Raw genomic sequence first — 25,215 nt, forward strand, 5'->3', positions numbered from 1 at the left:
GCGCCCAGCCCAGCCCAGCCGAGCGGAGCCCAGCCGAGCGGGGCAGGCGCGGCGGCCGAGCGCCGAGCAGCCGATTGAGCGGCGGGGCGGGGGTTTAAAGGACCGGGAGCGGCGGCAGCGCCGGTGGCGGTCCGGCAGGTACGGGGCGGTGGGTCACCGGCTTTTGTGGGGGTCTCCTGAGAGGGGTCGGCGGTGGCAGCGTCCCGAGGGGGGACGTGGTTGCCGCGGGGTGTGGGAGCCCCTGTCCCAGCCGGGGGGGGGCCTGGCGGGGGGGGGAAATGCTCTGATGGACACGCAGGGACAGTGTTTGGGTCTCTCCTTGTCAGGCACCGGACGCCCGACCGGTGCCTTGATGTCGGGCAGGGGCAACCCCCGCTCGTTCTGTGGGGCCGGGGGGGCTGCCCCGAGGGGCTGGAGGAGTCTGGGGAGGGGGGGACACCTTGGGGACGGGGGGCTGCCACCCTCATGGTGTTGTCTCACCGTGAGCGGCAGTGTCCGTGCCTGCCCGGGGTCGCGGGGGCCCGGGGAGGCTCGGGAAGGAGGGAGCGCCGAGAGGGGAGCGGGGGGGGGGGGGGGGGGGCGCTGTCAGTGCTTCCCGGCTCTGTCCCGGAGCCCAGGCGGGACTGACACGGCCACCGTCGCCTTTACCGCCCCCCCCCCCCCCCCCCGCCCCTTTCACAGGCGGAGGCGTGGGACCTGCAGCCTGTTGCAGAAGGGGGGGCCCAAACCTGTCGCCAGCCCCGCAGACCCTCCCTGCCGGGCTGCACCGGCTCTGCCCCAGCTCTCGGCCGGGGACTAGTCGCCCTGAGGCTGCCTGGCCGGTGCCACCCTGCCCGGTGTCCCCTCCCTGCTCCCCTGCGCTGGGCCTGGCCCTGGGCGCACCTCGGGGTGCAAAGATCGTCAGCGGCGCACATGGGGCACAGCCCGCCGGCCCCGCCGCGGCCCTTGGAGGGTGAGGAGGGCGTTTCGTGGCCTCTCGCAGGTCTGCCGAGAGCAAACAGAGCTCTGCCCGGGCTGCCCCTCCTTCCTCCTGTCCGGTTACCTCCGCACAATGGACGCAGTGTGTGCCTGCAGCTTCCTCTGCAAGAATTACAGTTGCATGGGCAGGCACTTTATCCTTTCTGGTCTCTCCTCCTCTCCCCCCTTCCCCGGAGGGTTTGTTTTCCAGCAGGCTGAGTTCAAAAAGGGCACGAGATACTGCTGGCAAACAGTCTGGCGCTAAACAAACCTTTTTAGGCAGAATCGCATGGATTAGACCCAACTTTCCATTCGCATGCCGTGCTACCTGTGAGCTCTGAAATTCGCGGTGGCTGAGCTGCTAGTGTAAGTGCCAAGGCGGGTGGGATGGCACCTGAAGCCCCGTGACAGAGGTCTGGAGAAGAGCTTGCTGGGGGTAGGTGTGCGCTGTCGGTGACTCTAGGGGCATATCCAGTGCAGACTGCCGGAGCTGCTCTCCTTCAAGGAGAAGCTGGCAGACAGCAATCTGAGAGCCGGCTGCTTAGGAGACTGCCAAAGACACCTTGTCTTCAGCCAGAGGTGAAGCTTGATGCACAAAGTCCTTGGGCTACTCTGAACAGCATGGCTAGATAGTGCAGCTCTGTCCCTGAGAGAGAAGCTTTTTGGCAGATGCTGCTTCTTCATCCCTTGCCCCCGGCCTCCCTCCCACCCGCTGTCTGTCCTGTCCCCCTTTCTGTTCATCGCCCTCCTGCAGCGAGTGAGTTTGGAGGACAGTTTGAGTAGCATCATGCTGCCTTTTTATGGTAAATATGCTGCAAGGGAGCGCTGTAGGAGGGGTGGCTTCTCAGAGCAGCAGCGAGCCCATGAGATTGGGCAAGACCTTAATCGCCTTGGCTTATAGTGCCTGAGGGGAAGGGGGGGTGTAGGAGATGAAAGGCTGGGTTGAGGGGCCGGTTTCTCTCTCGAGCGTACCCTGAAAGCTCTCTGAGCAGCAACTTTCTTAACATTTACTGTCAGTCTGGGTGCCAAGGGCTCATGCTTACTGGAAATCCACTGGCTGTAACTGAGGCCAAATAGTTCCTATTGCTCTGATGATGAGAGGTGCAGGCTCAGCACTAATGGCAGGAAAAGAAGGAAACCAAAAAAAGCAAACGCTCTGCCAGCCCATCAGTGGGTACAGTGCTGAAGTCCAGCTTGCTTGGCTGCCAGTGTCTCTCTCTTCGCTCAGATCCGTGAGACCATGCCGTTTCTGGGGCACCTGACCCCAGGCAGAGCACTGCTGTGGGTCTGAGGCAGCTCATCCTAAGGATAGACACAATATATCGATGCGTGGCTGTGTCTTGGGAGGTTGGTAGTTTTGGGGGAAGTGGATATTCTCCCCAGACATGTTTTCCTGCTGCCCTTCCACTGCCAGGAGGGAAGGAGCCTGGCACTGTGAAGTCTGGGATGTGGATCTTTATGGCTGTGGTTGGAAGGGAGCAGCCCTGGTGTGGGATGAGATGGCCCTTCTGTCCCTGTCTCCTTGTCACCGTGGTGTGGCCGTCTATTTTCTTTGCTTCTGGATGAGCTCAGACAATCCTTTAGGATAGCTGGGGATAAATTGTGACTTGCTCCAAATAACCTGTAGACAGAGGGAGTATTTTAATCCCCGATACATGAGCCCTGCCTGGAATGGAAGGCCTGATTCGCTCAGAGCATCTCACTGGAGGCCAGCACCTTTCAGGAGAGCTCCAAACCTCAGTCCAAATGAGGAGACAAGCACACCAAGCTCGGAGCGTGGTGGTAGCTTGCGCCTCTGATCTCTGACAGCCCTCCAGGGACCTGGAAAGGCAGCAGCTGGCAGGGGATGTTGGTGGTGTAGTCCTTGAGTTTCTGAAGTGTTGCTGACAGGTCTATTGCTTGAAGCAGTAGTCTGAGGGGAAGGGAAACGCAGGTCAAACAAGCTTAAGGGGCCTTTTAATGAGTGTTTTGACTTGAAGGCATTTTGTTGCTGTTCTCTGTCAGGGTGCCCCTGCCCTTCTCTTCCCAGCTTAACTGAGACTTGGCATCTCAGGAGAGAGACTCTTTTTTGGCTTCCCAGGAGGAACAACACGTCTGGCAATGTGTGCAGAGACCCGCTGTGAGATAGTGACCGCCTGCTGCCTCCAGATGCCTTTTCCAGAAAGCCATTTAGAGCCCCAGGCTGTTACTTGGATAACTCCCTTCCCTGATTCATTAGCAATGTGCAGTCTCTTCTGTAATATCCCAAATCTGCCTGCGCTGAAGGCTGAGAGGGAGAGGCGATATCTTTTAATAACCGTGTGATGCAGTTGGAAAAAAACTTCTGGACGTGCAGTTCTCCAGTGTCCTGTGTTAATGGAAACACTCCAAGGGAGAGATGCAGCTGGGCCCTGAGGGAGACGGTGCTGCAACTGCTTGTGGTCTCTGATCTGCCTTTCCCCCAGCCTCACCCGCGCTCCCCTGACCCCACCTGGAGGAGGCAGCAGATCTGGAGATCGGTCCCACTGCGCTGCAGGTCTTGCAGGCCCCGCGCGCAGTACTGTGTAAATAATTGCTGGTGGCTTGGGTTGTAGCTGTTGGACGTGGGCTCCACCCTGGAGATGAGGCTGTTGCCACGTGTGTACAGCAAGTTTGCTTTCCCGGTGACGCTGGTGGCTGTGCTGTGGCAGATCCCACTGGGCAGCGCTGCCGTGCACGGCAGGCACGTGCCTGGCTCTCCACGCTCAGGTGTAGCTCTGCTGAAGGTGGATTTGGTTTTCCAGCTCTTCGCTATTGAAACTACTTGTTCTTCTGCTTCCTATTCCAGATGGGTATCTGGAACTTGGCTCTTACCTGGTGAACTGGTCCCTGTAAACACGGGGCTCTGGTAGCACCAGAGGGAGGGTTGTAACTGCAAAGGGGTTGTGTGCCAGGCAGGTGTGGCACCCTGGTTCATACCCAGTTCCCCCTGCTCCAGAAGTATCCATCTTTGAGGTTCCCCTCTTAGACCTCTGAGGTGGGAGCTGACACATCAGGCTAAGTGGAGTGGGGGTGATGGAGGGGATAGATGTCTGTTTACTGCTGTGTGCCGGAGTGTCCATAGGTGTCCTCTCTCACTGCCTGCCACCTTGCAGCCAGGTACTGTGGGAGACTCACAAAGCAGAAGTAGCGTCAGGCCAAAGTTGTTGGAGGAGGGTTTTGCTGAGCAGTTGTGGGGCTGTACTTCTTTGCTGGAATTGGTGGGTTTCACTGTTCAGGTGAACAGCTGTTGTAAAGTTTTTCTTATCTCCAGCCCTTGTTTGGGTTGATGTTGCCTCCCTTGTTTCATATTGTGCTGTGCCAGGCTGACCTGGGGTTTGCTGTGGCTAGAGGGGTGCAATGGGTGCTGTGTCAGGGCTGGTGCCCAGCACACTTGCTTCTCTGTTTGGGGTGGGACAGACCAGAAAGATGGGGTTTGTAGGTTTTACCTGCTTTGAAGATCCTGTTCCTCCTGCATCTTGGAGCAATGATGTGTGTGGATAGAGGGGCTTTAAATCAAAACTCCCAATTCCCCTCTGACTCCTTTGCCCAAACTTACTTGTGTGGCTCTGTGCTTCTCGTTTGGGCTTTCTCCCAATAAGGAGGTGATAATCCCTGTGGCCTCCTGGGAGAAGGGCTCATCCATTCCAGCCTGCAGTTGTGGTGTGTGGGTACCCAGCTCCATGGGTACTGGAGGAAAGGGGTGCACTAGCAAGACCCCAGCAGAGGAGGAGGAGGATGATCTCCTCTGCCTGTGAGGAAGAGTGACATGTGCAGGCTGCTCTGCTCTCTGCAGCACAAGTTACGTGGTGATTTTTGCCTGCTTTCTCTCTGCCTTTATGCCTTCTCTCTCACTGTTGTGCGTTTATCTGGATAGACTCTCTTGAGGGACCCTGGGACTGCCCCAGGTATGTCACAACGGCTCGTGTTACTGGACAAGATAGTTAATCCCTTCATTGCCTCACAAGCTAAGGATTTGCTGCTGCTATCATGTTTGGGAAGGGACCAGGAAACTTGCATCCCTCCCCGAGCTCCTCATTCTGCTGAAGAGTCAGTGTGAGAACTCACATGTGTTGCGATGAAGCACAGTGGCTGTGGCTTTGCCAGCACTTTTGGGGACACATGTACAGCCCTCCTTGCATGGATGGGGAACGTGCTACAGGACAGTGCAGTGATCTGGGACTAGGAACATGCAGCATGCAGATATTCTCCCATGGGCTGTCTGGGTAGCCTTGGGTGACACTGAGCTGTGCTTTGTAACAGGCTGTAACAGACAGGACCAAGGTGTTGGGTACTGTGGATTTATGACGCTCTTGGCTGTGCAGGGGCCTGTCCCCAGAGCTCTTGTAGGCAGTAGCTCTTCACGTGACTGTTTGCCTTTTGGATTTCAGGTGACAGCAAGCTCCAAAGCCCTCAAGTACAGCTGGGATGTGCTATCTGCCCTTCAAGTTGAGAATCCCTGGTTAAAGTGTGGTCCTCACAGCCGCCACCAGGCCCTGTCAGCTTCTCCAGCTGCTCCCAGATACCCCTGCAGCATTGGCAGCCTCCAAAGGTCAGTTATCTTGCTTGTTAAGTAGACAGTTTACATGTGCTCGCTCCCTTACTGTTTTAGTGCTTCTGTACCCAAATTGGTAAACTGTGGATGGCAGAAGGTCTCAGCTCTGTGGCTTTCCTCTCTACAGAGCCTGTGGATATTTGGTACCTGTGGGGAGGTTCTGGAGGCAACACTGGCACTTTTAAGCCCCTGTGGCCCAGTTCTCTGGAGGGAAAGACCAGATTCCCTGCATGAATTGTTGGAACAAAGTGTGGTCCCATCTCCATGGCAGTTTTAGTTGAACTTCCCTTGAGCGTGCACGTCTGGATCCTTCTCCCCAAACTCTACTATGGTCTATTGCTTGTTTCTAGTGCAGTGGGAAGTAGATGACTGGGACCTGGGCTGAGGAGGAGCTGGAACAAGCTCCCTGGGCCAGGGGAAATGGGAAGAACCCCTTCTGAAGGCAGGGAGCTTGTGCTGGCATTGTTGCGCCCAAGCAGCTTCTTTTCCCTCTGTCCCGTACACCAAGTGTTTCTGTGGGGCCACTGTTCTCAGCGGCCGCCTCTCTCTCCTCTACCCCTCATTAGTGCAGGGCTTGGCATGCCAGCAGGAGGGAGCCTCAGCGTGTCTGCGCCTTGATCGGATTTGTCAAGGCTCCTTCCCTTTTCTTCCTGTTCATTGAGGGCTGAAACAAAGCAAACAGAAGAGAGGAATTCCAAAGAATAGGAATGAGGGAAGAGAAGGACGCTGGAGTGACAGGCTGCCCCTGCACACACGCACCCCTCCCCTTCTCAGTCTGGTGGGGCAGAGGTGGAGGCACAGCATTTTGGGAGGCGAGGCGTGCTGTCAGTCCAGAGGGCTCCTGTCCCCACTGCCTAGGTAGCTTCCCTGGTGAGGCTGTCCCTGCTGCGTGCTGCAGTGCCAGCAGTGAGGAACGGAGGCTCGGGCTTGCTGCCTCCTCTCAGCACGGGCACGTGGGTCTGAATGCAGCTGGAGGGAAAAGGGCCATTATTTGAACTGCTTTGTTTGTCATGGGCTGTGGCAAAAGGTTTCCCTCTTTACCTGTGCCGGGAAAGTTTCCCTTGCCAGGCAGCCCCGAACAAGCCTGGTGCAGAGCTGAGTGTCCTGCCTGGGTGCCAGGGCAGCAAGGCACCAGCCCCTCCCCAGCACGGAGCCAGATAAGTGCTTGAACAAGGGCCTTCTGTGCAGACAGGTCTGGGAAGCAGAGACAAACGCAGCCTGGTGCTTGTGTGATTTCCCAAGAGGCTGGGGACTCGAGAGGGGGAGTCATGGCCGTCTCCAGGTGAGGCTGCCACAGGTAATGCTTCGCTCTGTCTGATGGAGCCCTTCGCTCCCTCTGGCATCCCCAGGCCATCACACAGGTCCCTCTTCATCCTGCCCTCAGCGTTGCTACGGATTGGATCAGGGGAGACAACAGGATGCTCAGCGGCCCTGGCATAACGCGCTCGAGGTGAAATACATCCCTACCAGTGACACCGCTTGCATTTAAGCCACAAGGAACAGCCTTTAAGCCACAATCTCTGCTTCCTTTCCTTCTTCCTCCTTGTTCTCCCCCTTCTGGCAATCTCTGCACTCTGTGGTTTAATTAGAGAGCAAAGTGCTTAGACTCCAAAATGTGCAGATTAGGGGGTTACTAATCCTCTTCCTCAACGGGTGCTCACATCCTGCCCAGTCTCTTATCAAGCTTCTGTACCCAGAGTGGAAACTCAGCCAAAAATCAAGACTCCTTGCTTGCTGCGCAGAGGAGGAAGGGTGAGAGGGGACAGGAAAGTCATGGGGGAGAAGAGAAGAGAGCTGTGGGCTTCCGAAATTCTCAAGGTGGGTTTGTAGTCAGCATTGATTGTCTTTGCGTCTTGTGTCCTGGCTGGTTTTGGTGCTCCAGGAGCAATAAAGCAAGGGTTTGGTGCTTTGGTTTTGGGGGTTTTTTTAAGTGCTGTCCTCCCGTTCTGATGGAAAAAAAAAAAACAACCTTTCTGTCAGAGGAAGCAACTGCTTCCCTCTGTGTGTGTGTGTGTGCATGTGTGTTTATATGCTGGGTGATTTCATTCAGGTCCTCTGCCTTCCCTGTGCGTACACACCTCTCTCCGTGTTCCCAACTGTCTCTCCCGTGTTCCGGTTCCCAGCGTACGCCCAAGCGAGCTGTGCTGCAGCGCTGCTGAAAGCGCAGGGCTCCCCGCTGAGAGCGGGAGGCTGGTGCCTGGCAGTGCTGCCGGAGGCCGGTCATATCCTCGTCTGTGGAGGCTGAGATCCCTTTATAGGACATATGCTGTCAGTGTGAAGGGGAACGCGGAGTATTTGCTGTTCCAGATGGAGGCACCAGCAGGGAAGAGGGAGTAGGGAGGACGGGCGTGGTGGGAAGGAGAAGACTCTTCCTAGAGGTAGGAGGGGAACTTGGTGATCACAGGATGGGCTGAGCTCTTTCTTACGCCTCTGTCCCACTCCTGGGGCAGGCTGGGCGCTGCACAGAGGTTGCTGTGAGTTGCAGAAGACGTGAGCTTTTGTCCTGAGCCACTCATCTGCGGCTTGGTTGAGTTGAGGTATGCTGTTTCTTCCCTGCCTTTGTCCTTTGGTGCACGAGTTCAGGGTTTAGCTCAGCAGTGTGAGAAGCCCTAGGGATGGGAACACAAGGAGCAGCAGGAGGGGAGGAGTGCTGGCAATGGTCAGTAAGGAGTTTGGGTGTTGGGAGCATTCTGCTTTCCACCTCCTGGCTTTGGGAACTGCCTCCGCTCTGGGATCTGCTTCCCCTCCTTTTTTGCCCCCATGAGTTGCTACCCCATTTCCAGTTTGCAAAAATGCCCCATAGGCTTTTTTGCAGGTAAATTTGCAGTCTGTCAGCCCAGCCAGCAGCTCATCCTCCGCAGTGTTGTCAGAGCCTATTTGCAGCTACAGAGCAGCCTCTCTATAGCTCAGGTATCGCTTCAGGTCTTACTAAATGCCCAGGGCACCCTGAGTGGACGGCACTATTGCTGCTTGGGCTTTTTAGAGCCTGTCCTGAGCCCTCCTGGTTGCTATTTATGGTGCATTTGTTCCATTCCTCTGTGTACGAGCTCTGCTTTCAGCCTTGCTGGGGCACTGAGGGCACCAGTGCCAGGAATAGCTCTGGGCAAGGAAGACATGGGAGTGGCTGCTTAAGCACAACTCCCAGTTTGGGCCAGTCCCTGGTGGAAGAGGCACCAGGCTGCATCCGCGAGCTCTGGCTCTCAGTGAGCGTTGGCCCCCTCTGCGGCACAGCTGCTCTTCACACAGGGGAAGTGAAGGGGTTGCCTCGCCTCATCGGGTGCCCCATGTGCATGCCTGGCTGCCTTGTGCTGCTGGTGCAGAGCTCGGCACTGTGAGAGATGGCATCCGGAAGGGTTGCTCCAGCGCTGGGTACCAGTCGGGACTAGTGAGGGACCTTGGTGTGATGTGCTTGTACTGTGGAGGGCAGTTTGCACGGGAAGCCCTGCCCCTTGCATGTCCTTCAAGCAGTGGCTGTGACCTCTTGGTTGCGTGTCTTGAACCGCTGCCCACTAGGGCGGGTGGATGCCGTTTTGGTGGGGCACCTGCTGTCCCTCACGCTGCAGCTCTCTGTCCCACAGGCGAGTTCTTGCTGGCCTCGGCGGAGCTCCAGCTGAGGTCTGAAAGGAGCCTGCAGCACAGAAAACACCCAACACCCTCCTTAGCGTTGCTGCTTGGGCAGAGCTGCCCTGGCCCTTTGGCTTGTGATGCTCGCAGCTTGTCTGGAGAGCAGAGCTGAACAAATAATTAATTGCTTGATTTAGTGCCCAAAGTAAAAAACCCCAACACAGCCGAGTTTGAGACACCCCTTTATCTTTTCTTTTAAATGTAACACAGGTCAGTTTCAAACAAAAAAATGCAAAATGAGACTTTTTGCTTGGAAAGCAAAGCATTTTGTTCGTGTCGAAAACTTGTCATGAAGTAGGAAATAGCTCTGAGCTGTCTGGAAACTGCAGTTTTCAATCAATAACTATTCAGCTGAAAACACTTGTCCAGCTCTGCTGGTGACAATGCACGGCAGGCACCTGGGGGCCTGGCTCGGAGCCATGCCCCTGGCACCTTCCCAGAGGTGGCGGGGAGGATGGTGTCGTGCCTCTTGTGGACTTTTCCGGGCAGAGTGCCGGTGCAGGGTTGTCGGAGTCCCTTTGCCGCCTCTTTTTTTTCTTTTTCTGTAATTAACCTAATTAATTTTGCATGACATGGTGCAGACTCCACAAGCCTGTGTAGGGGTTAGGTCTGGTTAGATGGGCTGGGATATGGTCTCCCTTGTCCCACCAGGGAGCAGCTCCTGGTGCAGGTTGTTCGAGAGTATTTCAGGGGAGCAGGGAGATTTGGAGGGGGAAAATCTGTCAGTCCCTACCCGGGGACACTGCTAGCTAGAAACTTAAGACATCACTATTTCACAGGGTGAAATTCCCACCCTTTTGCTGTACGGGGCATGATGCCTGCTGTGTGCTCCAGCTGCGCTGACGGTGAGAGCTGGAGCTGACAGAGGGCTTCTGCAGACTGGCGTGGATAGAAGCGGGAGCTCCCGGCTGTTGACCCTGCTGTTGCCTCTCAGCTCTGACCCCAGCAGGAACTGCCGTCTGTCACAAGCCTGCGGCAGTGGAAGCATCAGGAAATGGCAGGGGTGAACAGGTATTGATGCCCGGAGCACATCCGGAGACCGGGACGCCGTGAACCTAATGGATTCAGAGCTGGCCATTAGCTGCAGCACAGACGTCAGCAGAAATGCAGATATTAGAAACCTAATCCCGGCAGAGGGGAGGGAGCTGGACATCAGCCCAAATGCTGCTCCTCTTCTGTTTCGACAGGCAAGCAGGGTCCTCCTGCTTCTTGTAGTGCTCCTGCACAACGCCCAGGCTTGGTCCCTCCTGTGCCTGGCTGTGCTGGCCAGGGTTGTGCACGGAAGAGGTTTGATCCAGGACTCTGTAGCCTCTCTGTTTGTGTTGGAGCAGTTGCCCTGAGTCAGGCTTATGCTCCATCAGGCCCAGAAAAAGGCCAGTCAGTGGCAATACTTCACCTGCCAAGTGTCCTCCTGGCGTCAAACAACTTGTAGTCCAGGGAGGTGAAGCTGGAAGCAGTGTGTTGAACAGATATCTCCTCTGTGAGCTCCGTGGGGGTCTCAGCAGCACATGGCAGGGTTTCATGGGGTTAAGAGACACTGAGGACACCTCCAAGTGCCAAGTTAGCGTGGGACTGGTATAGCCCAGCAGGCTGTGCAGAAGCAGGGTCTCAGTGGGAAAACCATGACCGGCATGGACATGTGAGGTGCTCCCTTGCCCTGAGCCTGGCACTCTGGGCACAGGGCGGGCTGAGCGCTGGAGGACGATGGTCTGCTCCAGAGCCGCACTGAGGGCCGGACAGCCCTTGGGTGAGGGGCTTCCTGCTGGCAGGGAGTGACTTGGTTCCTCCCTGAGAGCTGATCCTTACTTCTAGCCTAGGGTGAAACCCAGCCAGCAGTGTTTTTGCTTGTCTGGGCAGGTTTCTTGGGCAGCGTGTCTGCTGTCCTGCAGCTCTGCTGTCACACAAGCTTTCAGGGTCTACCCTGCTGGTCGCTGCTGCAGCGAGGGGCAAATACAGTGTGCGCAGAGCAGTGCAAGCCAGCGCCCTGCTTTCTGCTGCCCTGGTGTCCCTGCAGAGGTGGCTGAAGGCTATTGCCAGATGGATCCTTCCAGCTTCTTCTTGGGCATAACAGGAGTGACAGCACTTAGGGACCGCATTGCTGGCTGGGTGGCCCCCTCACTTCTCGCCTGGGAGTTGTGGCAAAATGCAGCTGCCCAACTCACAAGTGTTGCAGGATGTCTGGTAGACTTAATCCTCCCACGCAACACTTGATGCTCTGCTGTGGCACTGGACTCCCCCATGCCTGCTCAGTGCCCAGTCCCGGGCAGGGAGACTGGCTGCGGTGCCGTTCCGCAGAAGCGGACTGTATCTAACAGGGCCTCGTGATTGGAGTCCCTGCCAAGAGGAGTTGCTCCCTGATGCATTCCTGGGGTTTCAGACACGGAGAGGTAAGCAGCGAGGCATGTTCCTGTGTCAGACCCAGCCTGAACTTGCTCGTTTCCTCTGGAAACAAGGAAACAGTCTGGAGATGAAAGTCCTTGCTTCAGCCAAGCTGGGAGCTTCAACTAACACCCTTCAGGGACTGTTAGCTCCTCTTCCCCAAGTGCTATGCTTCTGTCAGAGAAGATGGCTTTTCAATGTGACCTTTGCAGAATAAAAAGCTGAACTCTTAGAGCAGCAGAATTATGTGTGGTGATTATCTTGAGGAGAAGTTGATGCACAAGAATGAGCCATAACTGAGGGACAGCTGACTGCTGACCCAGAAAGATCTTCACCTCGCTGGGATTTTCTCTGCAGCTTGGTGCTGTTGGGGGCAGTGGCGAGATGGGGACACTTTATGCTTTTACAGCTCCTGTTCTGGTATCTGGCTCTGTGGCTGCTGCTTGATCCCGCCTCTGGAATATGGTGGATGTTTTGCCACAGGTTGCTCTTTCCAGGGAAATGTGAAGGTGAAATGCTCACTTAAGTTTCGCTTATCATAAGACTGGGTAGGGAGGGACGGCGTGGTAATCCGGAGCATGGGGTTTTAATCCTGCTCTCCTGGCCAAATTCCTTTCCGCTTCTGTAAATTCTTGCAGCTGCCTGGCTCTGCGCTGCCTGTGTGGTATCCGCCGGCTGGCACAGCCCCCCTCAAGTGGCGGCCTTTCAGCCATGGGGAGGGGGGCAAGGGGGTGACCCCGCATCGCGAGGCACTCTGTCAGATGGGTGCTGCGGGACATGCTTTAAAGGTGACCTGCTGAACGAGGAACCCGCCTGTCCCCTCCCATCTCTTTGTAAGGGCTGAAGAAATCATCCCCTGTTGCCGCTCTTCAAAGCGTGGTGCTTTTTCTCGGTTGCCAGTCTTGCAGCGCAGCTCTCCCCGCGGCTGTTGGGCCCTTTCTCACCCCCTGCGAGCCTGGGAAGCTGCCGTGCTGTGCTCCTGCTGAGGCAGTCTAAGCAGGTCAGCTAAGCTGCTGCTGCTCTCCCAGCTCCAAAAAAATGAGACCTGGGAGAAGGATTTGCGGTTTCTGTCGCCTACAGCTAGGTAAGACAAGAGGCAGCCCAGCTCCGTGAAATCATTCTCCTGGCTGCCTTGCAGCTCTTTACTGGGAACAGCCAGGCCACCTCTTCACTTGTGATGCCTGGGGGGACAAAGCAGGGGGGCAGCAAGGCTAGGAATGTCCCTGTGCCCCTCCGGGATGCTGTCCCGTGACCTGCAGGCAGTCTCGCTGTGCCTCAGCATCCCCTCTGCAGGTGTCCATTAGCTCTAGGGGAGACAACCGGCTATGACGCCCACCCTGCCACGGGCCTTGCTGCCAGCTGCAGTGCTGTGGGAAAACGGGGCTGCTCCCCTCTGTGAAACGTGCTGGTGCGATGGGAAAGCTCCCACTGCCAGCTCTCCCTAAACATTAACTGCTCACCTGACAGTCACCGAGCCAGGGAGAGCGAAGGCCAGTCGGGCTGAGCCACGCTCCTGCAAAAAGAGGGGATCTTGGAGGAGTGGAATGTCAGTGCGTGGGCAGCTTAGGGCGGAGGGGGAGGGAGTCTGGGGCGAGGAAGGTGGGCGCACTGTCTCGGGAGCAAAGGCTGCTTGTGCACGGAGGGGTGGCCAGTGGACAGCCAGCCTTGGGCTCCTGCCCATGCCTCAGGGGTGGATGTGATCACATACTCGGTGTTTGTGCAGCTGCCCAGCTCCGCTGGCTCAACATTCCCCACGGCCTGGCTATCGCCCTGTTCCACTGGAGGCAGGGGTGTCCAGGCATGAGGTGAGACCGGGGTCCTGCCTCCTCCTTCCCCGATGTCTCCTGTCATCCTCTCCCAGAGAGAGAGGGGACCTGGGCGCCTCTTTCTGTCTCGTTTGCCGTGTCCCCGGTCCCTGCCGAAGCAGGAGCCGCCCTGCTCCTGGGGGAGAGCGTGGGGGAGGGAGGATAACCTGCTGCGAGCAGCACTTCTGCCCCGCACCCTCGCGCTGGGGTCAGAAACCGTCAGTATTGGGAAACCTCTCATCTTACTGCTGGCTGCGCTTGTCTGGCGCGAGCAAGGAGACTGAGGAGGGAGGGCGGAGAGGCTGAAGGCCGTGGCTGCGGGGACAGGCATTGCTGGGACGCTTGTGTGCTGTACCACGGCTGCCGGTACCTGCTTGTGCCCCGTGCCTGGGAGCCGCTTACAGCCTTGCCCTCCACTGCTGTGCCTTGAATGTTTCATGGGGGAGGAGAGGCTGTGTAGCTGCCTTCCTGCTTGCCATCTCCTCCCCACCGCCATAAACATCCTAAACCGCCTCTGCCTCGTCTGTGCTCCCCCAGCAGCCTACCTGCTCCTGCCCTGGCTGGCAGCAGGACCGAGCGAGATAGGGAGGCCAGGAAAAGTGTGCGGAGAGGCGGTGGTGGTCAGCCAGAGCAAGAGGCAGATTCCTCCCCCAGAGCAGCGCTGTTGGCAGGAGGCTGCCGGAGATCTGGGTTTCTCCCAGGAGCGTGGGTAAGCCCTGCGCGGCAGCTGCCTCCAGTGCCTCAGTGGGAGCACTTCTTAGGTGATGGATACCACGGGGCAGGGATGGGACAGTCCTGGAGTGAGCTCCAGGTGCCCCTGCGCCAGGCTGGGGAGCAAAGGGAGAGCTCCTGCTGTGGGGAGCCGCTGGCTCGGAGGAGGACCAGAGCGGGCTGGGGGTTTCCTGGGGCTGGGCAGAAAGGCGCTGTTGAGGAGCGACTGCCTGTTGTAATGAGGCTCCGCAAGGGCAAGCGGGAGCTGCATGAGCGGAAGGTAAATGCCTCTCCCGGGGCAGCGATTTCGGTGGTGCCTGGGTGGGGACCCAGCCTGCTGCTGCCCGGGGCCCGGAGCTACCTTTGCAGGCGCTGCTCTGCCTGTGCGAGGCGGGCTGGGGCTTGCTGCCGCTGCTCGCCCTTGGGGTACGGGGTGGGGGGCAATTTACGTTTCATCTAAATTGCTATGCAGGCAGTTCGCATCCGGATCCCTCCGCCTGCTGCCGGTGGCGGCCTCCTCCCGCCACACCCTGCCTTCTCTGGGCATCCTCCAGCAGGCTCCATCCCAGGCCGTGTTGGGCAGGGGGCTCCTCCTTCCCCTCTGGCCCCAGGCAGCAGCCCTGGGGCCAGGCGCGGGGAGGCGGGGGGAGCTGCAGGTAGAGCCCGTCTCCGCATAGCTAGCATTCCCAGCCCCAGCCTCCCGCTCCTCCTGCTGCCATCCTGCTCGCTCTGGGAACGCTGTGGGACGCTGCGCTCTTCAGGGACCCCCACTCTCCTGGGCTGGTGGGGCTGGAGCAAGGCTGGGCAATTGCAGGGGGGCAACTCTTCTTTCCTTTTCAAACCTACAGCGGCGTTTGCACCCTGTCCAGGTGAGGGTTGGTGCTCAGATGGCAGCCAATATCTCTTCTCTTGGGGTAGCAAGGGCTGCACCCCATCCTTGCCGTGTTTGCATCCCGGGCTGGCCATGCAGCCCCTCTCTGCCAGCCAAGGGGAGGCAGAGGGGGCTCTGCCGCCTTACAAAGCCCCCCCGGTATCTCTCCGTGTGGACAAAGCCTCCTGCACCTGCCCTGGGAAAGGAGGGGGGAGATGCTGGGTAGGGGGTAAATAATCCTGATGCTTCCCTTATCTCAGCAAAGGAGGGATATTGGAGGCCTGAGAGCAGGAAGGGGGTCTGGAGGGAGGACAGATTCCTCCTGACTTACTTTGGGCAACTCCGTGCCCCTGGCGCTGGGGGCTCTTGAGTAGAAAGCGAATTTAATCTCTTGTTTTGTTTGTTCTTTCTTCCTCCGAAAGGGGGGCCAGCGCGGGGCGTGCGGGGGGAGCTTGGGTTTGAGAGCGGGGAGGAGAGGGGGGGAAGTGTCAGATCTGAAAGGGAGGAGTAAAGGGAGGACGGGGAACGGCAGACCCGGGAGGGAGCAGCAGCAGTGGGCTGCCAGCCGGCTGGGGAGGAGGAGGAGAAGGGGAAAGGCAGGTAAGGAAATAGGGGGGCCAGGTGACGAGGGGGAGAAGGGACGGCAGGAGGGGTGGGGGTGCTATGGGGGGGGCATGAATGGAGTCCTTGGGTGCCTCTGGGAGGGTCTTTGCCAACTGGCCTGCCACTGGTCCCGTCCTGTCCCCCCAAATTGCCATCCCGGTAGCATGCTCACATGCAGGCTGGGGACGGAGTGCCGTTCTCCGCAGTGAGGTTCTCCCAGAGGGGCCACGGGGTGAGCAGGAGCAGGAGGGGTGCTGCTGTGTGCCCCCACCTTCTCTCTCCTTTATTTGTGCTAAAGTTCCATTTTGTCCCTTCCTGTCCCTCGGCTTCCCAGGGTGCCGGCTGACCTCCCTCATCTTGCTTCTCCTCCGCCTCTCCTGCGGGGACCTCAACGCAAAGTTTGGGGGATGCCTGGGGCAGGCAGGAGCGATGTGGATCGGGAGGGAGAGGGGCTGGCAGCAGCATGCAGAGACCTCGCCAGATCCAGCAGGGCTCAGGGCCGTGGCAGGGAGAAGGGGCGCCTGGGCCTGGTGTGCTCCGTGAGCCAGCTCCCTCTTCCTTGCCATGCCTGCGCTTGGCCCGCTCTATAGAGCGTAAAAGCAGGACAATGCTGGGTCCCACTTGCGTGGTGCCGGCAGGACCCTTCTCCACCAGGAAAAGGAGTGCAGCCCTCAGGTGCCGTGCCTGCTGCCACAAGGGCTTGGCTGCATCCCCCAGCGGGTTGGGGTGGCCATGCTCCCTCCGGCTGGCCTTGCCCCAAGCCCGTGAAGAGCCTGAGCCTGTTGCTACGTATCCCTTGCCCCTGGCGATCCATCCATCCACCCTCAGCAGGCAATTCCTGCGGTGGGCAGGCATTTGCACTCTGGCCCCAGGGGCTGCTCAGGCTGGTGTCCTCCCAGGCTGCTTGTTTCAGCCCCCAAGCTCTGGCGGCCCCATGGGCATCTGCACATCAATGGTCTCCGGCGGGGTGTGTGCAGGGGGGAGCAGACCCTAATCCGTCCCATTCATCCCTACGGCAGCTTTTGTTGAGCCTCCAGATGTTGTGCCGAGGGCAGGGGCTCAGTGTGGCCGCAGCAGGCAGGGGAGAGGTTGGTGTTCCCCTGCTTCGTGGGGTCTTTGCCTGCCCTGGACACCTGGCACTTTGGGACTGTGGTGGCAGGGCTCTCTGGAGACAGGCTTTCTGTCCCCGCGTTGGGACTGGGCGCAGGAGCGAGGTGGGGAGCGTGGTGTTCTGCTTGCTGGGGAACAAGAGCAGCAAAGAACGCATGGCCAGAGCCACCACGGTGGGGCAAGGGGGTCCCCTGCCGTGCCCCATTGGGACAGTAGTGCTGGGAAGCAAGTTGCACCGAAGTGTTTTGGGATTTTTCCACCAAACTTTGCCGGGGCAGGTAGCGGTGAGCGGAGGGGGAGGCGCTTGGCCCGCGGCAGACCTCGGTATGGGAGTCTGCGGGAGTTCCCCGGAGACGGCCAGTGGGAGGGCTGGGAAGGAGCCAGCGTGCCCAGCGGGGCTTGGCGTGGGCTGTGCTCCCACCCAGCCTGGCGGTGTCCTTGGGGCCGCCTCTCAAGAGCAGTCCTGGCCCCTTGGGCCTGCGGAGGTGGTGGGGGAGGGACCTGCGCTCCATCTCAAGGGCAGGCTCCATTAACCACTCCGTGACCGGCCACCCGGCTCAGGGAGGACCTCTCCAGCACAGCCTCACTCCTCCCCTCCCCGGGGAGACCTTCGTTCTTTCCCCTTGCCTGTGGGATGGCAAGGAGCAAGGAACAGAGCTGGAGTGAAATCACTTAGAGGACTCCTCCCTCCTCCCATGTTTGAGGTTCCCCCCGAGAGCCGGGGGCCATAGCAGGGCGGTGGGGCAGGTGACTGCGGGGGGGTGTCCAGATGCCCCAGCATGGGCAGGAGGGTGCCAGCTGGGAGAGGCTGTCGCTGAAGCGGTGGAGGGCGTCTGGCTTGCTGCTTTCCTCACCGAGGCAGTGTCCTGGAGGGAGCAGGGGACGAGCAACATCCTGCTGGGGGATGTCAAGGTACCTGGAGGTGGGCTGCTGGTGACACCATTCTCTCTGCTCCCCTCCTCGCAGGCTCTAGGATGCTGGGGCCAGCCGGGCTTGGGCTGCCCACCTGATCCTCGCTGCCCCATCCCATCGGCACACCATGTTGCGCTCCTGGCGCGTGAAGCTGAAGCTGCTGCTCGCCACAGTGACCCTGGCCATCCTCCTCTCCTGGCTCTACCTCTTTGTGGGCAGCCTTGAATGTGAGTGGGTTCTCCTCCTTGGATTGAGGGACGGTCCCCAGCAGAGGGTGGGCAGGGGAGGCCGAGGCCTTGGGGCGATGGCTCCCCATGCAAGTCGCTGCAGGTGTGTCTCTGCATTTCCAGGGGCGTCCCTGGGGATCAGGGGAGCAGAGCTGTGATGTTGGCTGGGCATACGTGTGCCGGGACCTCTCAGTTTGGGCTCTGCCCCGCCATCCACACCCGGTCCCTCCCGGCTGAGCTCTGCCTTGCTCGTGCCCATCGCATGCCCCATGTTTCCTCCGCAGACGGCCGCTTCCTCCTGCTGCCGCCCTGCCTGGGCGAGCAGCCGAGCCGGGACGTGGAGCGGGAGGCGCTGGCCTCCCGGGTGCGCAAGGTGGAGGAGGAGAACCAGCAGCTGCGGCTGCGGCTCGGCCAGGCACAGGCGGAGAGCAGCGATGCCAGCCCGCAGTGGGGGGTCTCCGCCGAGGACGGGGACCCCCCCAGGGGCGAGAGGAGCAACCGCACAGCCTGCCCCAAGCAGCGGACGGTGCACAAGTGTGAGGTGGGTGATGGCATCGTCACGGCGGCACGGTGGATGGGGGACGTCGGATGGGAGGCTGGGACCCTGCTGAGCATGGATGCGTGTGCAACCTGTTTGGCACTGCTCATCCCATGCTCTGGCCATGACGGGGCCTCATCCTGGCTCTCCATGGTGCTCAATGGGACACAGCCGGTGGGTGAGGGTGTCTTGCTTCTCTGTAGAGGGAGGCTGGACAGGAGGAGTGGCAGCCAGACTCCTGGTCCCCACTTCTGAGCCGCCACCTCTCTCTGGGGCTCCTTCCCCATGGGAAGGGCTGGGTCATGGAGTCTCTCCCCGTAGCAGGGCTGCAGGGAGGAGCTGACAGGCCCCTGCGAGGGGTGTGTGTCCAGTCTCAAAAACGCAACATTTATCTCTGGGCAGCTCCTGCACGTTGCGATTGTGTGCGCCGGGCACAACGCGAGCCGGGATGTGGTCACCCTGGTGAAATCCATCCTCTTCCACAGGTAATGGGGAGGTGCCGTGCCAGAGGCTTGCTGCTTTGGGGTTCCCAGATGAGCTGCTGCAGGGGGGCAGTGCTGTGGGAGAGGGGCTCTAGGGCCTCCCTCTACCCCCTCTGCCACTGCTTAGAGGGACAGAGGGGGATGCGTTTCCCCAAGATGGCTGATTTTTCTCCATCTGTCCCCTCAGCTGATGTCTGTCCCTTCGCAGGGGTGGGAGGGATGGGGACCATGTCCTTTCCCTCCCACCGTGGTGCTGAGTGCTGCTGCGCTTGCCTTTGGCAGGAAAAACCCCCTCCACTTTCACTTCATCACTGACTCGGTGGCCCACCAGATCCTCCAGACGCTCTTCCAGTCCTGGATGGTGCCCTCCGTCCATGTCAGCTTCTACAACGCCGATGACTTGAAGGCAGGCACTCGCCCCCTGTTTTGCCCTGTCCCAACCCAGCGCTCGGAGGGCTGAGGGGAGCAGCAGAGAGGGGCAAGCAGGAGGGTGTCCATTATCTCTTTTCATGCTGGTCCCTCGCTCATCTGCCCCTCTGCTCCTCTTTCTGGACTTGTTGCTTGTTCAGCTGAGAAGGGGGGCACTGGGCTAGTGCTGGAGTGGTAGGGAGGCCCCTTGGGCTCTGCAGCGGAGCTGGGTCCCCCACCAAGCACTGAAACGCTGGGGTTCAGGTGGGGGTTGTTCTGGTGGCCAGAGGAAGAGCCAGGCCAGGGTGAGAGCGAAGGAGAAGGAGATAGAGCCATCGAGCGCCTGCAGGGCCCGGGGATAGAGGTGTGTGGCTGCCGGTGGTGTGGCTGGAGGAGGTGCTGCAGGCTCGGCTGGCTCCACAGCTCTGTCGGGGGGCAGGCGGTGGGCTCGGGCTGTGCCCCTCTGCTGGCTTCCTCTGCACGGGGTGCTGGGCACACACAGCCGTCCGTCCTGCCCAGGCAGGGGAAGGGCATGGCTGTGCCCAGCCCTGAGGCTGTGTCACCTTGCAGCCGGAGGTGTCGTGGATCCCCAACAAGCACTACTCCGGCATCTACGGGCTGATGAAGCTGACGCTCACCAAGGCACTGCCCTCCAACCTCTCCAAGGTCATCGTCTTGGACACCGACATCACTTTCGCCACCGACATCGCTGAGCTCTGGGCTGTCTTCGGGAAGTTTTCTGGTGAGGGCAGGGTGCCCCTGGGACCCGCTGGGGCCCTGGGTGCTGGGCTCAGGGTGGCAGTCCCTGTCTGCCACAACACCTGTGCAGTGGGCTCGCTTGGGCCCTCTGAGCCTACAGCAAGTCGGGCTGCATCCACGTCCCTTTCTTTCCTCAGACAAGCAGGTGATTGGTCTAGTGGAGAACCAAAGCGACTGGTATTTAGGCAACCTCTGGAAAAATCATAAACCATGGCCGGCCTTGGGACGTGGCTTCAACACGGGTGAGTGTTGGCTGCCGGGGTGGCCCTGCAGCCTGATGGCGCATCCAGCTGTGGCGGCACTTGGCACAGGGAGGCTGGGGAAGTCTGGTGGGCACACCGGGCTGCTACGGCGTCCTGGGATCGTGTAGGTGGGCACAGGGAAGCGTCATGTCCCAGGGGCCGAAGGCATGCAGGCTGCTGTGCTCCAGCTCTGTAATGGCTGGGTGCTCCCTGGGTGACCCAGTGCCCTCCTCTCCGGCACCCAGGGGTGATCCTGCTCCTGCTGGACCGCCTGCGTCGCCTGGGCTGGGAGCAGATGTGGCGGCTGACGGCGGAGCGGGAGCTCATGAGCATGCTCTCCACCTCACTGGCTGATCAGGTAAGGGTCCCTCCTTCGGGGTGGTCATCCCTGCTGCATTCCCATAGCGCTGTTGGCATGGGGAGGGCCATGCTGTCTCCTTCATCCACCTGTGCGCTTGCCTTTCTCTCCCCTAGGACATCTTTAATGCGGTGATCAAGCAGGACCCGTCCCTGGTGTACCGGCTCCCCTGCTTCTGGAACGTGCAGCTCTCTGATCACACCCGCTCGGAGCAGTGCTACACCGAGGTCTCGGATCTCAAGGTGGGTGGGTTTGCTGCCTTTGAGACTTAGCTTGAAGGACACTGCATGCGCTGGAGGTCCAGAGAGTCAGCATGGGGTCTCGGGGCTTGGGGAGTGCTGGGTGCTGCTTTCTCCTCCTCTGTGGGGTGACACACCACTGCCCTCAGGTGATCCACTGGAACTCGCCCAAGAAGCTGCGGGTGAAGAACAAGCACGTGGAGTTCTTCCGCAATCTCTACCTGACCTTCCTGGAGTACGACGGGAACCTGCTGCGCAGGGAGCTCTTCGGCTGTGCCAGTCTCCCCAGCCCACCCAGCAACCAGGTGAGGGTAGTCGCCACTCTGCCCCCAAGCCCACCCAGCTCGCCCTGGGGCTCCTGCTCTCCCTCACCTTTACGGCATTGCAGCTGCAGCAGGCGCTGGAGGAGTTGGATGAGGACGATCCCTGCTACGATTTTCGACGGCAGCACCTCACACAGCACCGTGTCCACCTATTCTTCCTGCAGTACGAGTTCCTGGCCCTTCCTGACCCCACCGATGTCACCCTTGTGGCCCAGCTCTCCATGGACAGGTACTTGCCAGTGGGGCTGGTGGGAGGTCAGGTCATCCAACTCCACTGCCTCTGGGGTGGCTCCACAGCTCAGGAGCTACCAGGATTTTCTAATATGGGTTCCTCAGCCTTGCACCAGCGATTTGTGGTGAGGAGCAACATCCTGAGCTGGGAACAGCAATTATTCCTACTCCTCGGTGAACTGGGCTCAGTTGGCACAAGGCTTACTGATGGGCACCCAGTCCTGAGTTTGGCCAAGCTTTCACGGGGCAGAGCTCTTTGTCACGCAGTGCCCTCTGCTTCGCAGGTTACAGATGTTGGAGGCCATCTGCAAACACTGGGCAGGTCCCATCAGCCTGGCGCTGTACATGTCGGATGCGGAGGCCCAGCAGTTCCTGCGCTACGCCCAGGCCTCGGAGGTGCTGAGTGCTCGCCGTAACGTCGCCTACCACATCGTCTACAAAGAGGGGCAGTTCTACCCCATCAACCTCCTGCGCAACGTGGCCTTGGCCAACACGCAGACGCCATACGTCTTTCTGACAGACATTGACTTCCTGCCTATGTATGGCCTTTACGATTACCTCAGGTAAGGCTTTCTCCAGCTGGCTCTTGCTCAGCCTGCTGTGCTCCCCAAGCATCAGGGTTTGCAGCAACTGGGCAGCAGTTCTCAACATGCAGAAACTGTTTCCTTTGTGTTCAACCTTGGGATCACACCCTTGCTTTTGCCAAACGCCAGCGGATGAGGAAGCAGCCATGGCTGTGAGGGGTGCCCCATTCCTCCTGCCCCTGCATGGCAGCACTGCAAAGTGTCCAAACACATTAATACCCTTCTGGAGTGGTGGGCAGGCTGGAGGGGCTGAGGAAGGGGGTCGTGGCCATGCCTCACAGCCAGGGAGACCTCACACCCTTCCTACCGCCATAGGAACTCCATCCAGCAGCTGGAGCTGCCCCAGAGGAAGGCAGCTCTCATTGTGCCAGCATTCGAAACCCTGCACTACCGCTTGACCTTCCCCAAATCCAAAGCAGAGCTGCTCTCCATGCTGGACATGGGCTCTCTCTACACCTTCAGGTAAGGACCAGAGCTGCCCCGCTGTCCAACAGGGCTGTCACACACAGCAGAAGCCGGTTTTGGGCCCTTGCGCCACGGGGCTGTGGGTCAGCGGCTCAGAGGACACCCTGCATCCTCTGCCTGTCTCGGGGAGCTGCCGGTTTTCCCCAGTCTCTCATTTTTATCTCTCCCTGCAGGTACCACGTGTGGCCAAAAGGCCATGCCCCAACTGACTATGCCAAGTGGCGGACGGCCACTGTGCCATACCGCGTGTCGTGGCAGCCAGACTTCGAGCCTTACGTTGTAGTGAGGCGAGACTGCCCCAAGTACGACCAGAGGTTCGTGGGCTTCGGCTGGAACAAGGTGTCCCACATCATGGAGCTGGATGCGCAGGTGGGTGAGGGGCTGCTCCTGGCACCGTGGAGGTGCTGGGTGGTGGCCGGGTTGGTACCACCAAGCCGATGCTGATGAAGGGGCTGCTGCTCTGCCCCCAGGAGTACGAGCTGCTGGTCCTGCCCAATGCCTTCATGATCCACATGCCCCACGCCCCCAGCTTCGACATCTCCAAGTTTCGCCTGAGCGCGGGGTACCGGGGCTGCCTCCAGACGCTGCGGGAGGAGTTCCACCAGGACCTGTCGCGGCGGTACGGGGCTGCCGCGCTCAAATACCTCACCGCCGAGAGGAGCCTGTGATGCCAGGGGACAGCGGGTGCGGGGCGCTAGCAGCATGCTGGAGAAGGGGGGGCCGTGGGGCCTCCCTCCTGCCCCGTCCCACTGCTGCAGCCTGGCCTGAGGGAACCCGGCCGGCAGCGCAGCCTCTCCAGCCCGGCCAGAGGGGATGCCCGTAGCCAAGATGGAAGATGCCAGCTGCGAGAACAGGCAGTGCCTGCAGGCCAAGCTGCTGCGGCGTGGATGAGGGTTTTTTTGGAGCTGCAGCCTTCCTGTGTTACAGGGGAACCTCCCCCTGCCAGGGGACCCAGGGGGTCGGGTCTCCTCCCTCCCCTGTTTTAGCAGATTTGGACTCTCAGCTTTCGTTAGCTCACCTCACCTTGAGGCCTGGCTCCTCGAGAGGCCGGGGGGCTCTGCCTTACCCTGCTCTGCCTCTGCTCTGTGCTCCCAGGTCTTGATCCTCCCCACACCCCTCCGGGGCTTTGGTGAGTGGGAGATGAGGATGTAGAGCATCTTTTTGCATCCTTCGTGGAGCCAGGCTCAGAGAAAACCTGCCAGTGGGGCCAGGAAGTGCCAGGAGCTGTGGAGACCTGGTTCAAGCCCGGATCAAGGCTGGCTGGTTGACGGGGCGAATCACTGTTACTCCCCATCCCTATGGATGCAGAGTCTCCAGCGGGGTTGTCCCAGTACTGGTGCTGTGGGAGTCACCCAGAGGAGGGCGGGCTGTCTGCTGTCCCTGGCCATGAGCTGCCAGAAGGAGCCAGCGCCTCCCGGCTGGAAGCAGCCATGCCGGCAACAGGCGCCATCCTGGGGCTGCGACCCGCGCCTGGCAGCCATCACCAGGGGCGAAGCAGCAGCTTCGTGGGCCAGCATGTGCTTGGAGGAATTCCTGGCAGGGGACCACCCAGCTCCTCCCCAGCTCTTGGCAGCGCAGACGTTGCCATCCACAGTCAGGGATGTGGTTGACACTGGACGAGACCGTAGCTGAGCACTGTGGCGACATCCCCGCGCCGGGAGCACCTTGGCCGGGCGCTGTTCCACCGCTATCACACACTGGAGCACAGAGGATGCCTTGCTTTCCTCACGCTATTTAAATTATTTAATACTTTCCTCATAAGAATGAAATGATTAGGGTGTCTTGGGTTTGTTTTGTTTTTCAAATCCTTGTTTCCTCCTGGATGATTTTGCTGGTGGCCCTGGAGGCTCTCCAGGCCAGTTGCTGCTGCAGTCTCCGCTGTTCTCTCCTTAGCGTCACTCTGGGCTGCAAGAGCCAGCTCTGTGCAGGCGTCAGGATTTCCGTCCATGGTGGGAGCAGCCATACAAAGCGCCGGGTACGGAAAGGGCACAAGCGCCTCTTGCCTATTCTCTCTTATTAATTTAATTTTTAAATTAAAGCTTTTTTATTCTTTTTCACATCCTTGTTAGAACTGCCTGGTTATTAATTTTTTTTTTGCTGCTGCTGCGAAGCTGCACGTTTTCCCTGGAGGGGAATCAGCGGGAGGAGAGCAACGCGGGGCCAGCCTGAGCCGCAGCTGGGGGAAAGGCATCGCTGGGCTTCCTCTGCCTGGTGCGTTTGAAGCCGTTTCCCTTTCTGGCTGGCACAGCGGGAGAGTTGGGGAGCAGGGAGCAACAGCAGGCAAAAGAAATGCCCATGTCACCGAGTGGCGGGCGCCCACGTCCCCTGCCAGCTGTGACATGGCTGGCGGTCGCTGACTACTGTGGTGGGATCGAGCAGCCTGCGCCCTTTAAACGGAGCCTGGGGCTTCACAGCTTAGGCATGTACTCAGTGTAACCACACCCCAGTAGCAGAGATGTGTTTTTCTTCTTCTGGCGGTGCTGCGGCTCGTTCCCGAGGCCAGCAGGTGAAGCTGGCCGCTGGGCTGTGACCTGCAGGACCTTCTCCTTGCCTGACGAGGACAGTAGCCCAGCTCAGGCCACGACACAGGCGACAGGACCGGCTGGGGCTCTCCTGCTGCATGGCCTTGGCTTTACAAGACTGTTGGGAATAAAAACTGTCTCTTAGGCCGTATGAGCCACCAGCTTCGCAACTGCAAGGGGGGGTATGCCAGGAGCAAGCTGTTGAGGCTTTATTTGGGAAAGGGCTGGAAAGACAGTGCTGATGGCTGTGACGCCAGGCACAGCTCCACCGGACCGGTCCCCAGCAGACAGCTTTTGTTTCATACAGCCAAAA

The 25,215-nt window shown here is 59.4% G+C and overlaps 1 protein-coding gene across 1 annotated transcript; it reads left to right on the forward strand.

Moving 5' to 3' along the window:
* Nucleotides 1-17: 17 nt before the first annotated feature.
* On the forward strand, nucleotides 18-24,437 carry LARGE2 (LARGE xylosyl- and glucuronyltransferase 2). The gene is made up of 16 exons (XM_063331949.1): nucleotides 18-138; nucleotides 5,346-5,506; nucleotides 17,579-17,751; nucleotides 18,036-18,292; nucleotides 18,692-18,774; nucleotides 19,054-19,177; nucleotides 19,750-19,921; nucleotides 20,076-20,180; nucleotides 20,426-20,538; nucleotides 20,655-20,780; nucleotides 20,927-21,082; nucleotides 21,166-21,329; nucleotides 21,616-21,894; nucleotides 22,231-22,377; nucleotides 22,554-22,749; nucleotides 22,851-24,437. Exons 3-16 carry the CDS (start codon nucleotides 17,652-17,654, stop codon nucleotides 23,046-23,048), a joined length of 2,220 nt encoding a protein of 739 aa, XP_063188019.1. The 5' UTR covers nucleotides 18-138; nucleotides 5,346-5,506; nucleotides 17,579-17,651; the 3' UTR covers nucleotides 23,049-24,437.
* Nucleotides 24,438-25,215: the final 778 nt, after the last annotated feature.

The sequence above is a fragment of the Chroicocephalus ridibundus genome, chromosome 4 (genome assembly GCF_963924245.1).
Source record: "Chroicocephalus ridibundus chromosome 4, bChrRid1.1, whole genome shotgun sequence".
Lineage (NCBI taxonomy): Eukaryota > Metazoa > Chordata > Aves > Charadriiformes > Laridae > Chroicocephalus > Chroicocephalus ridibundus.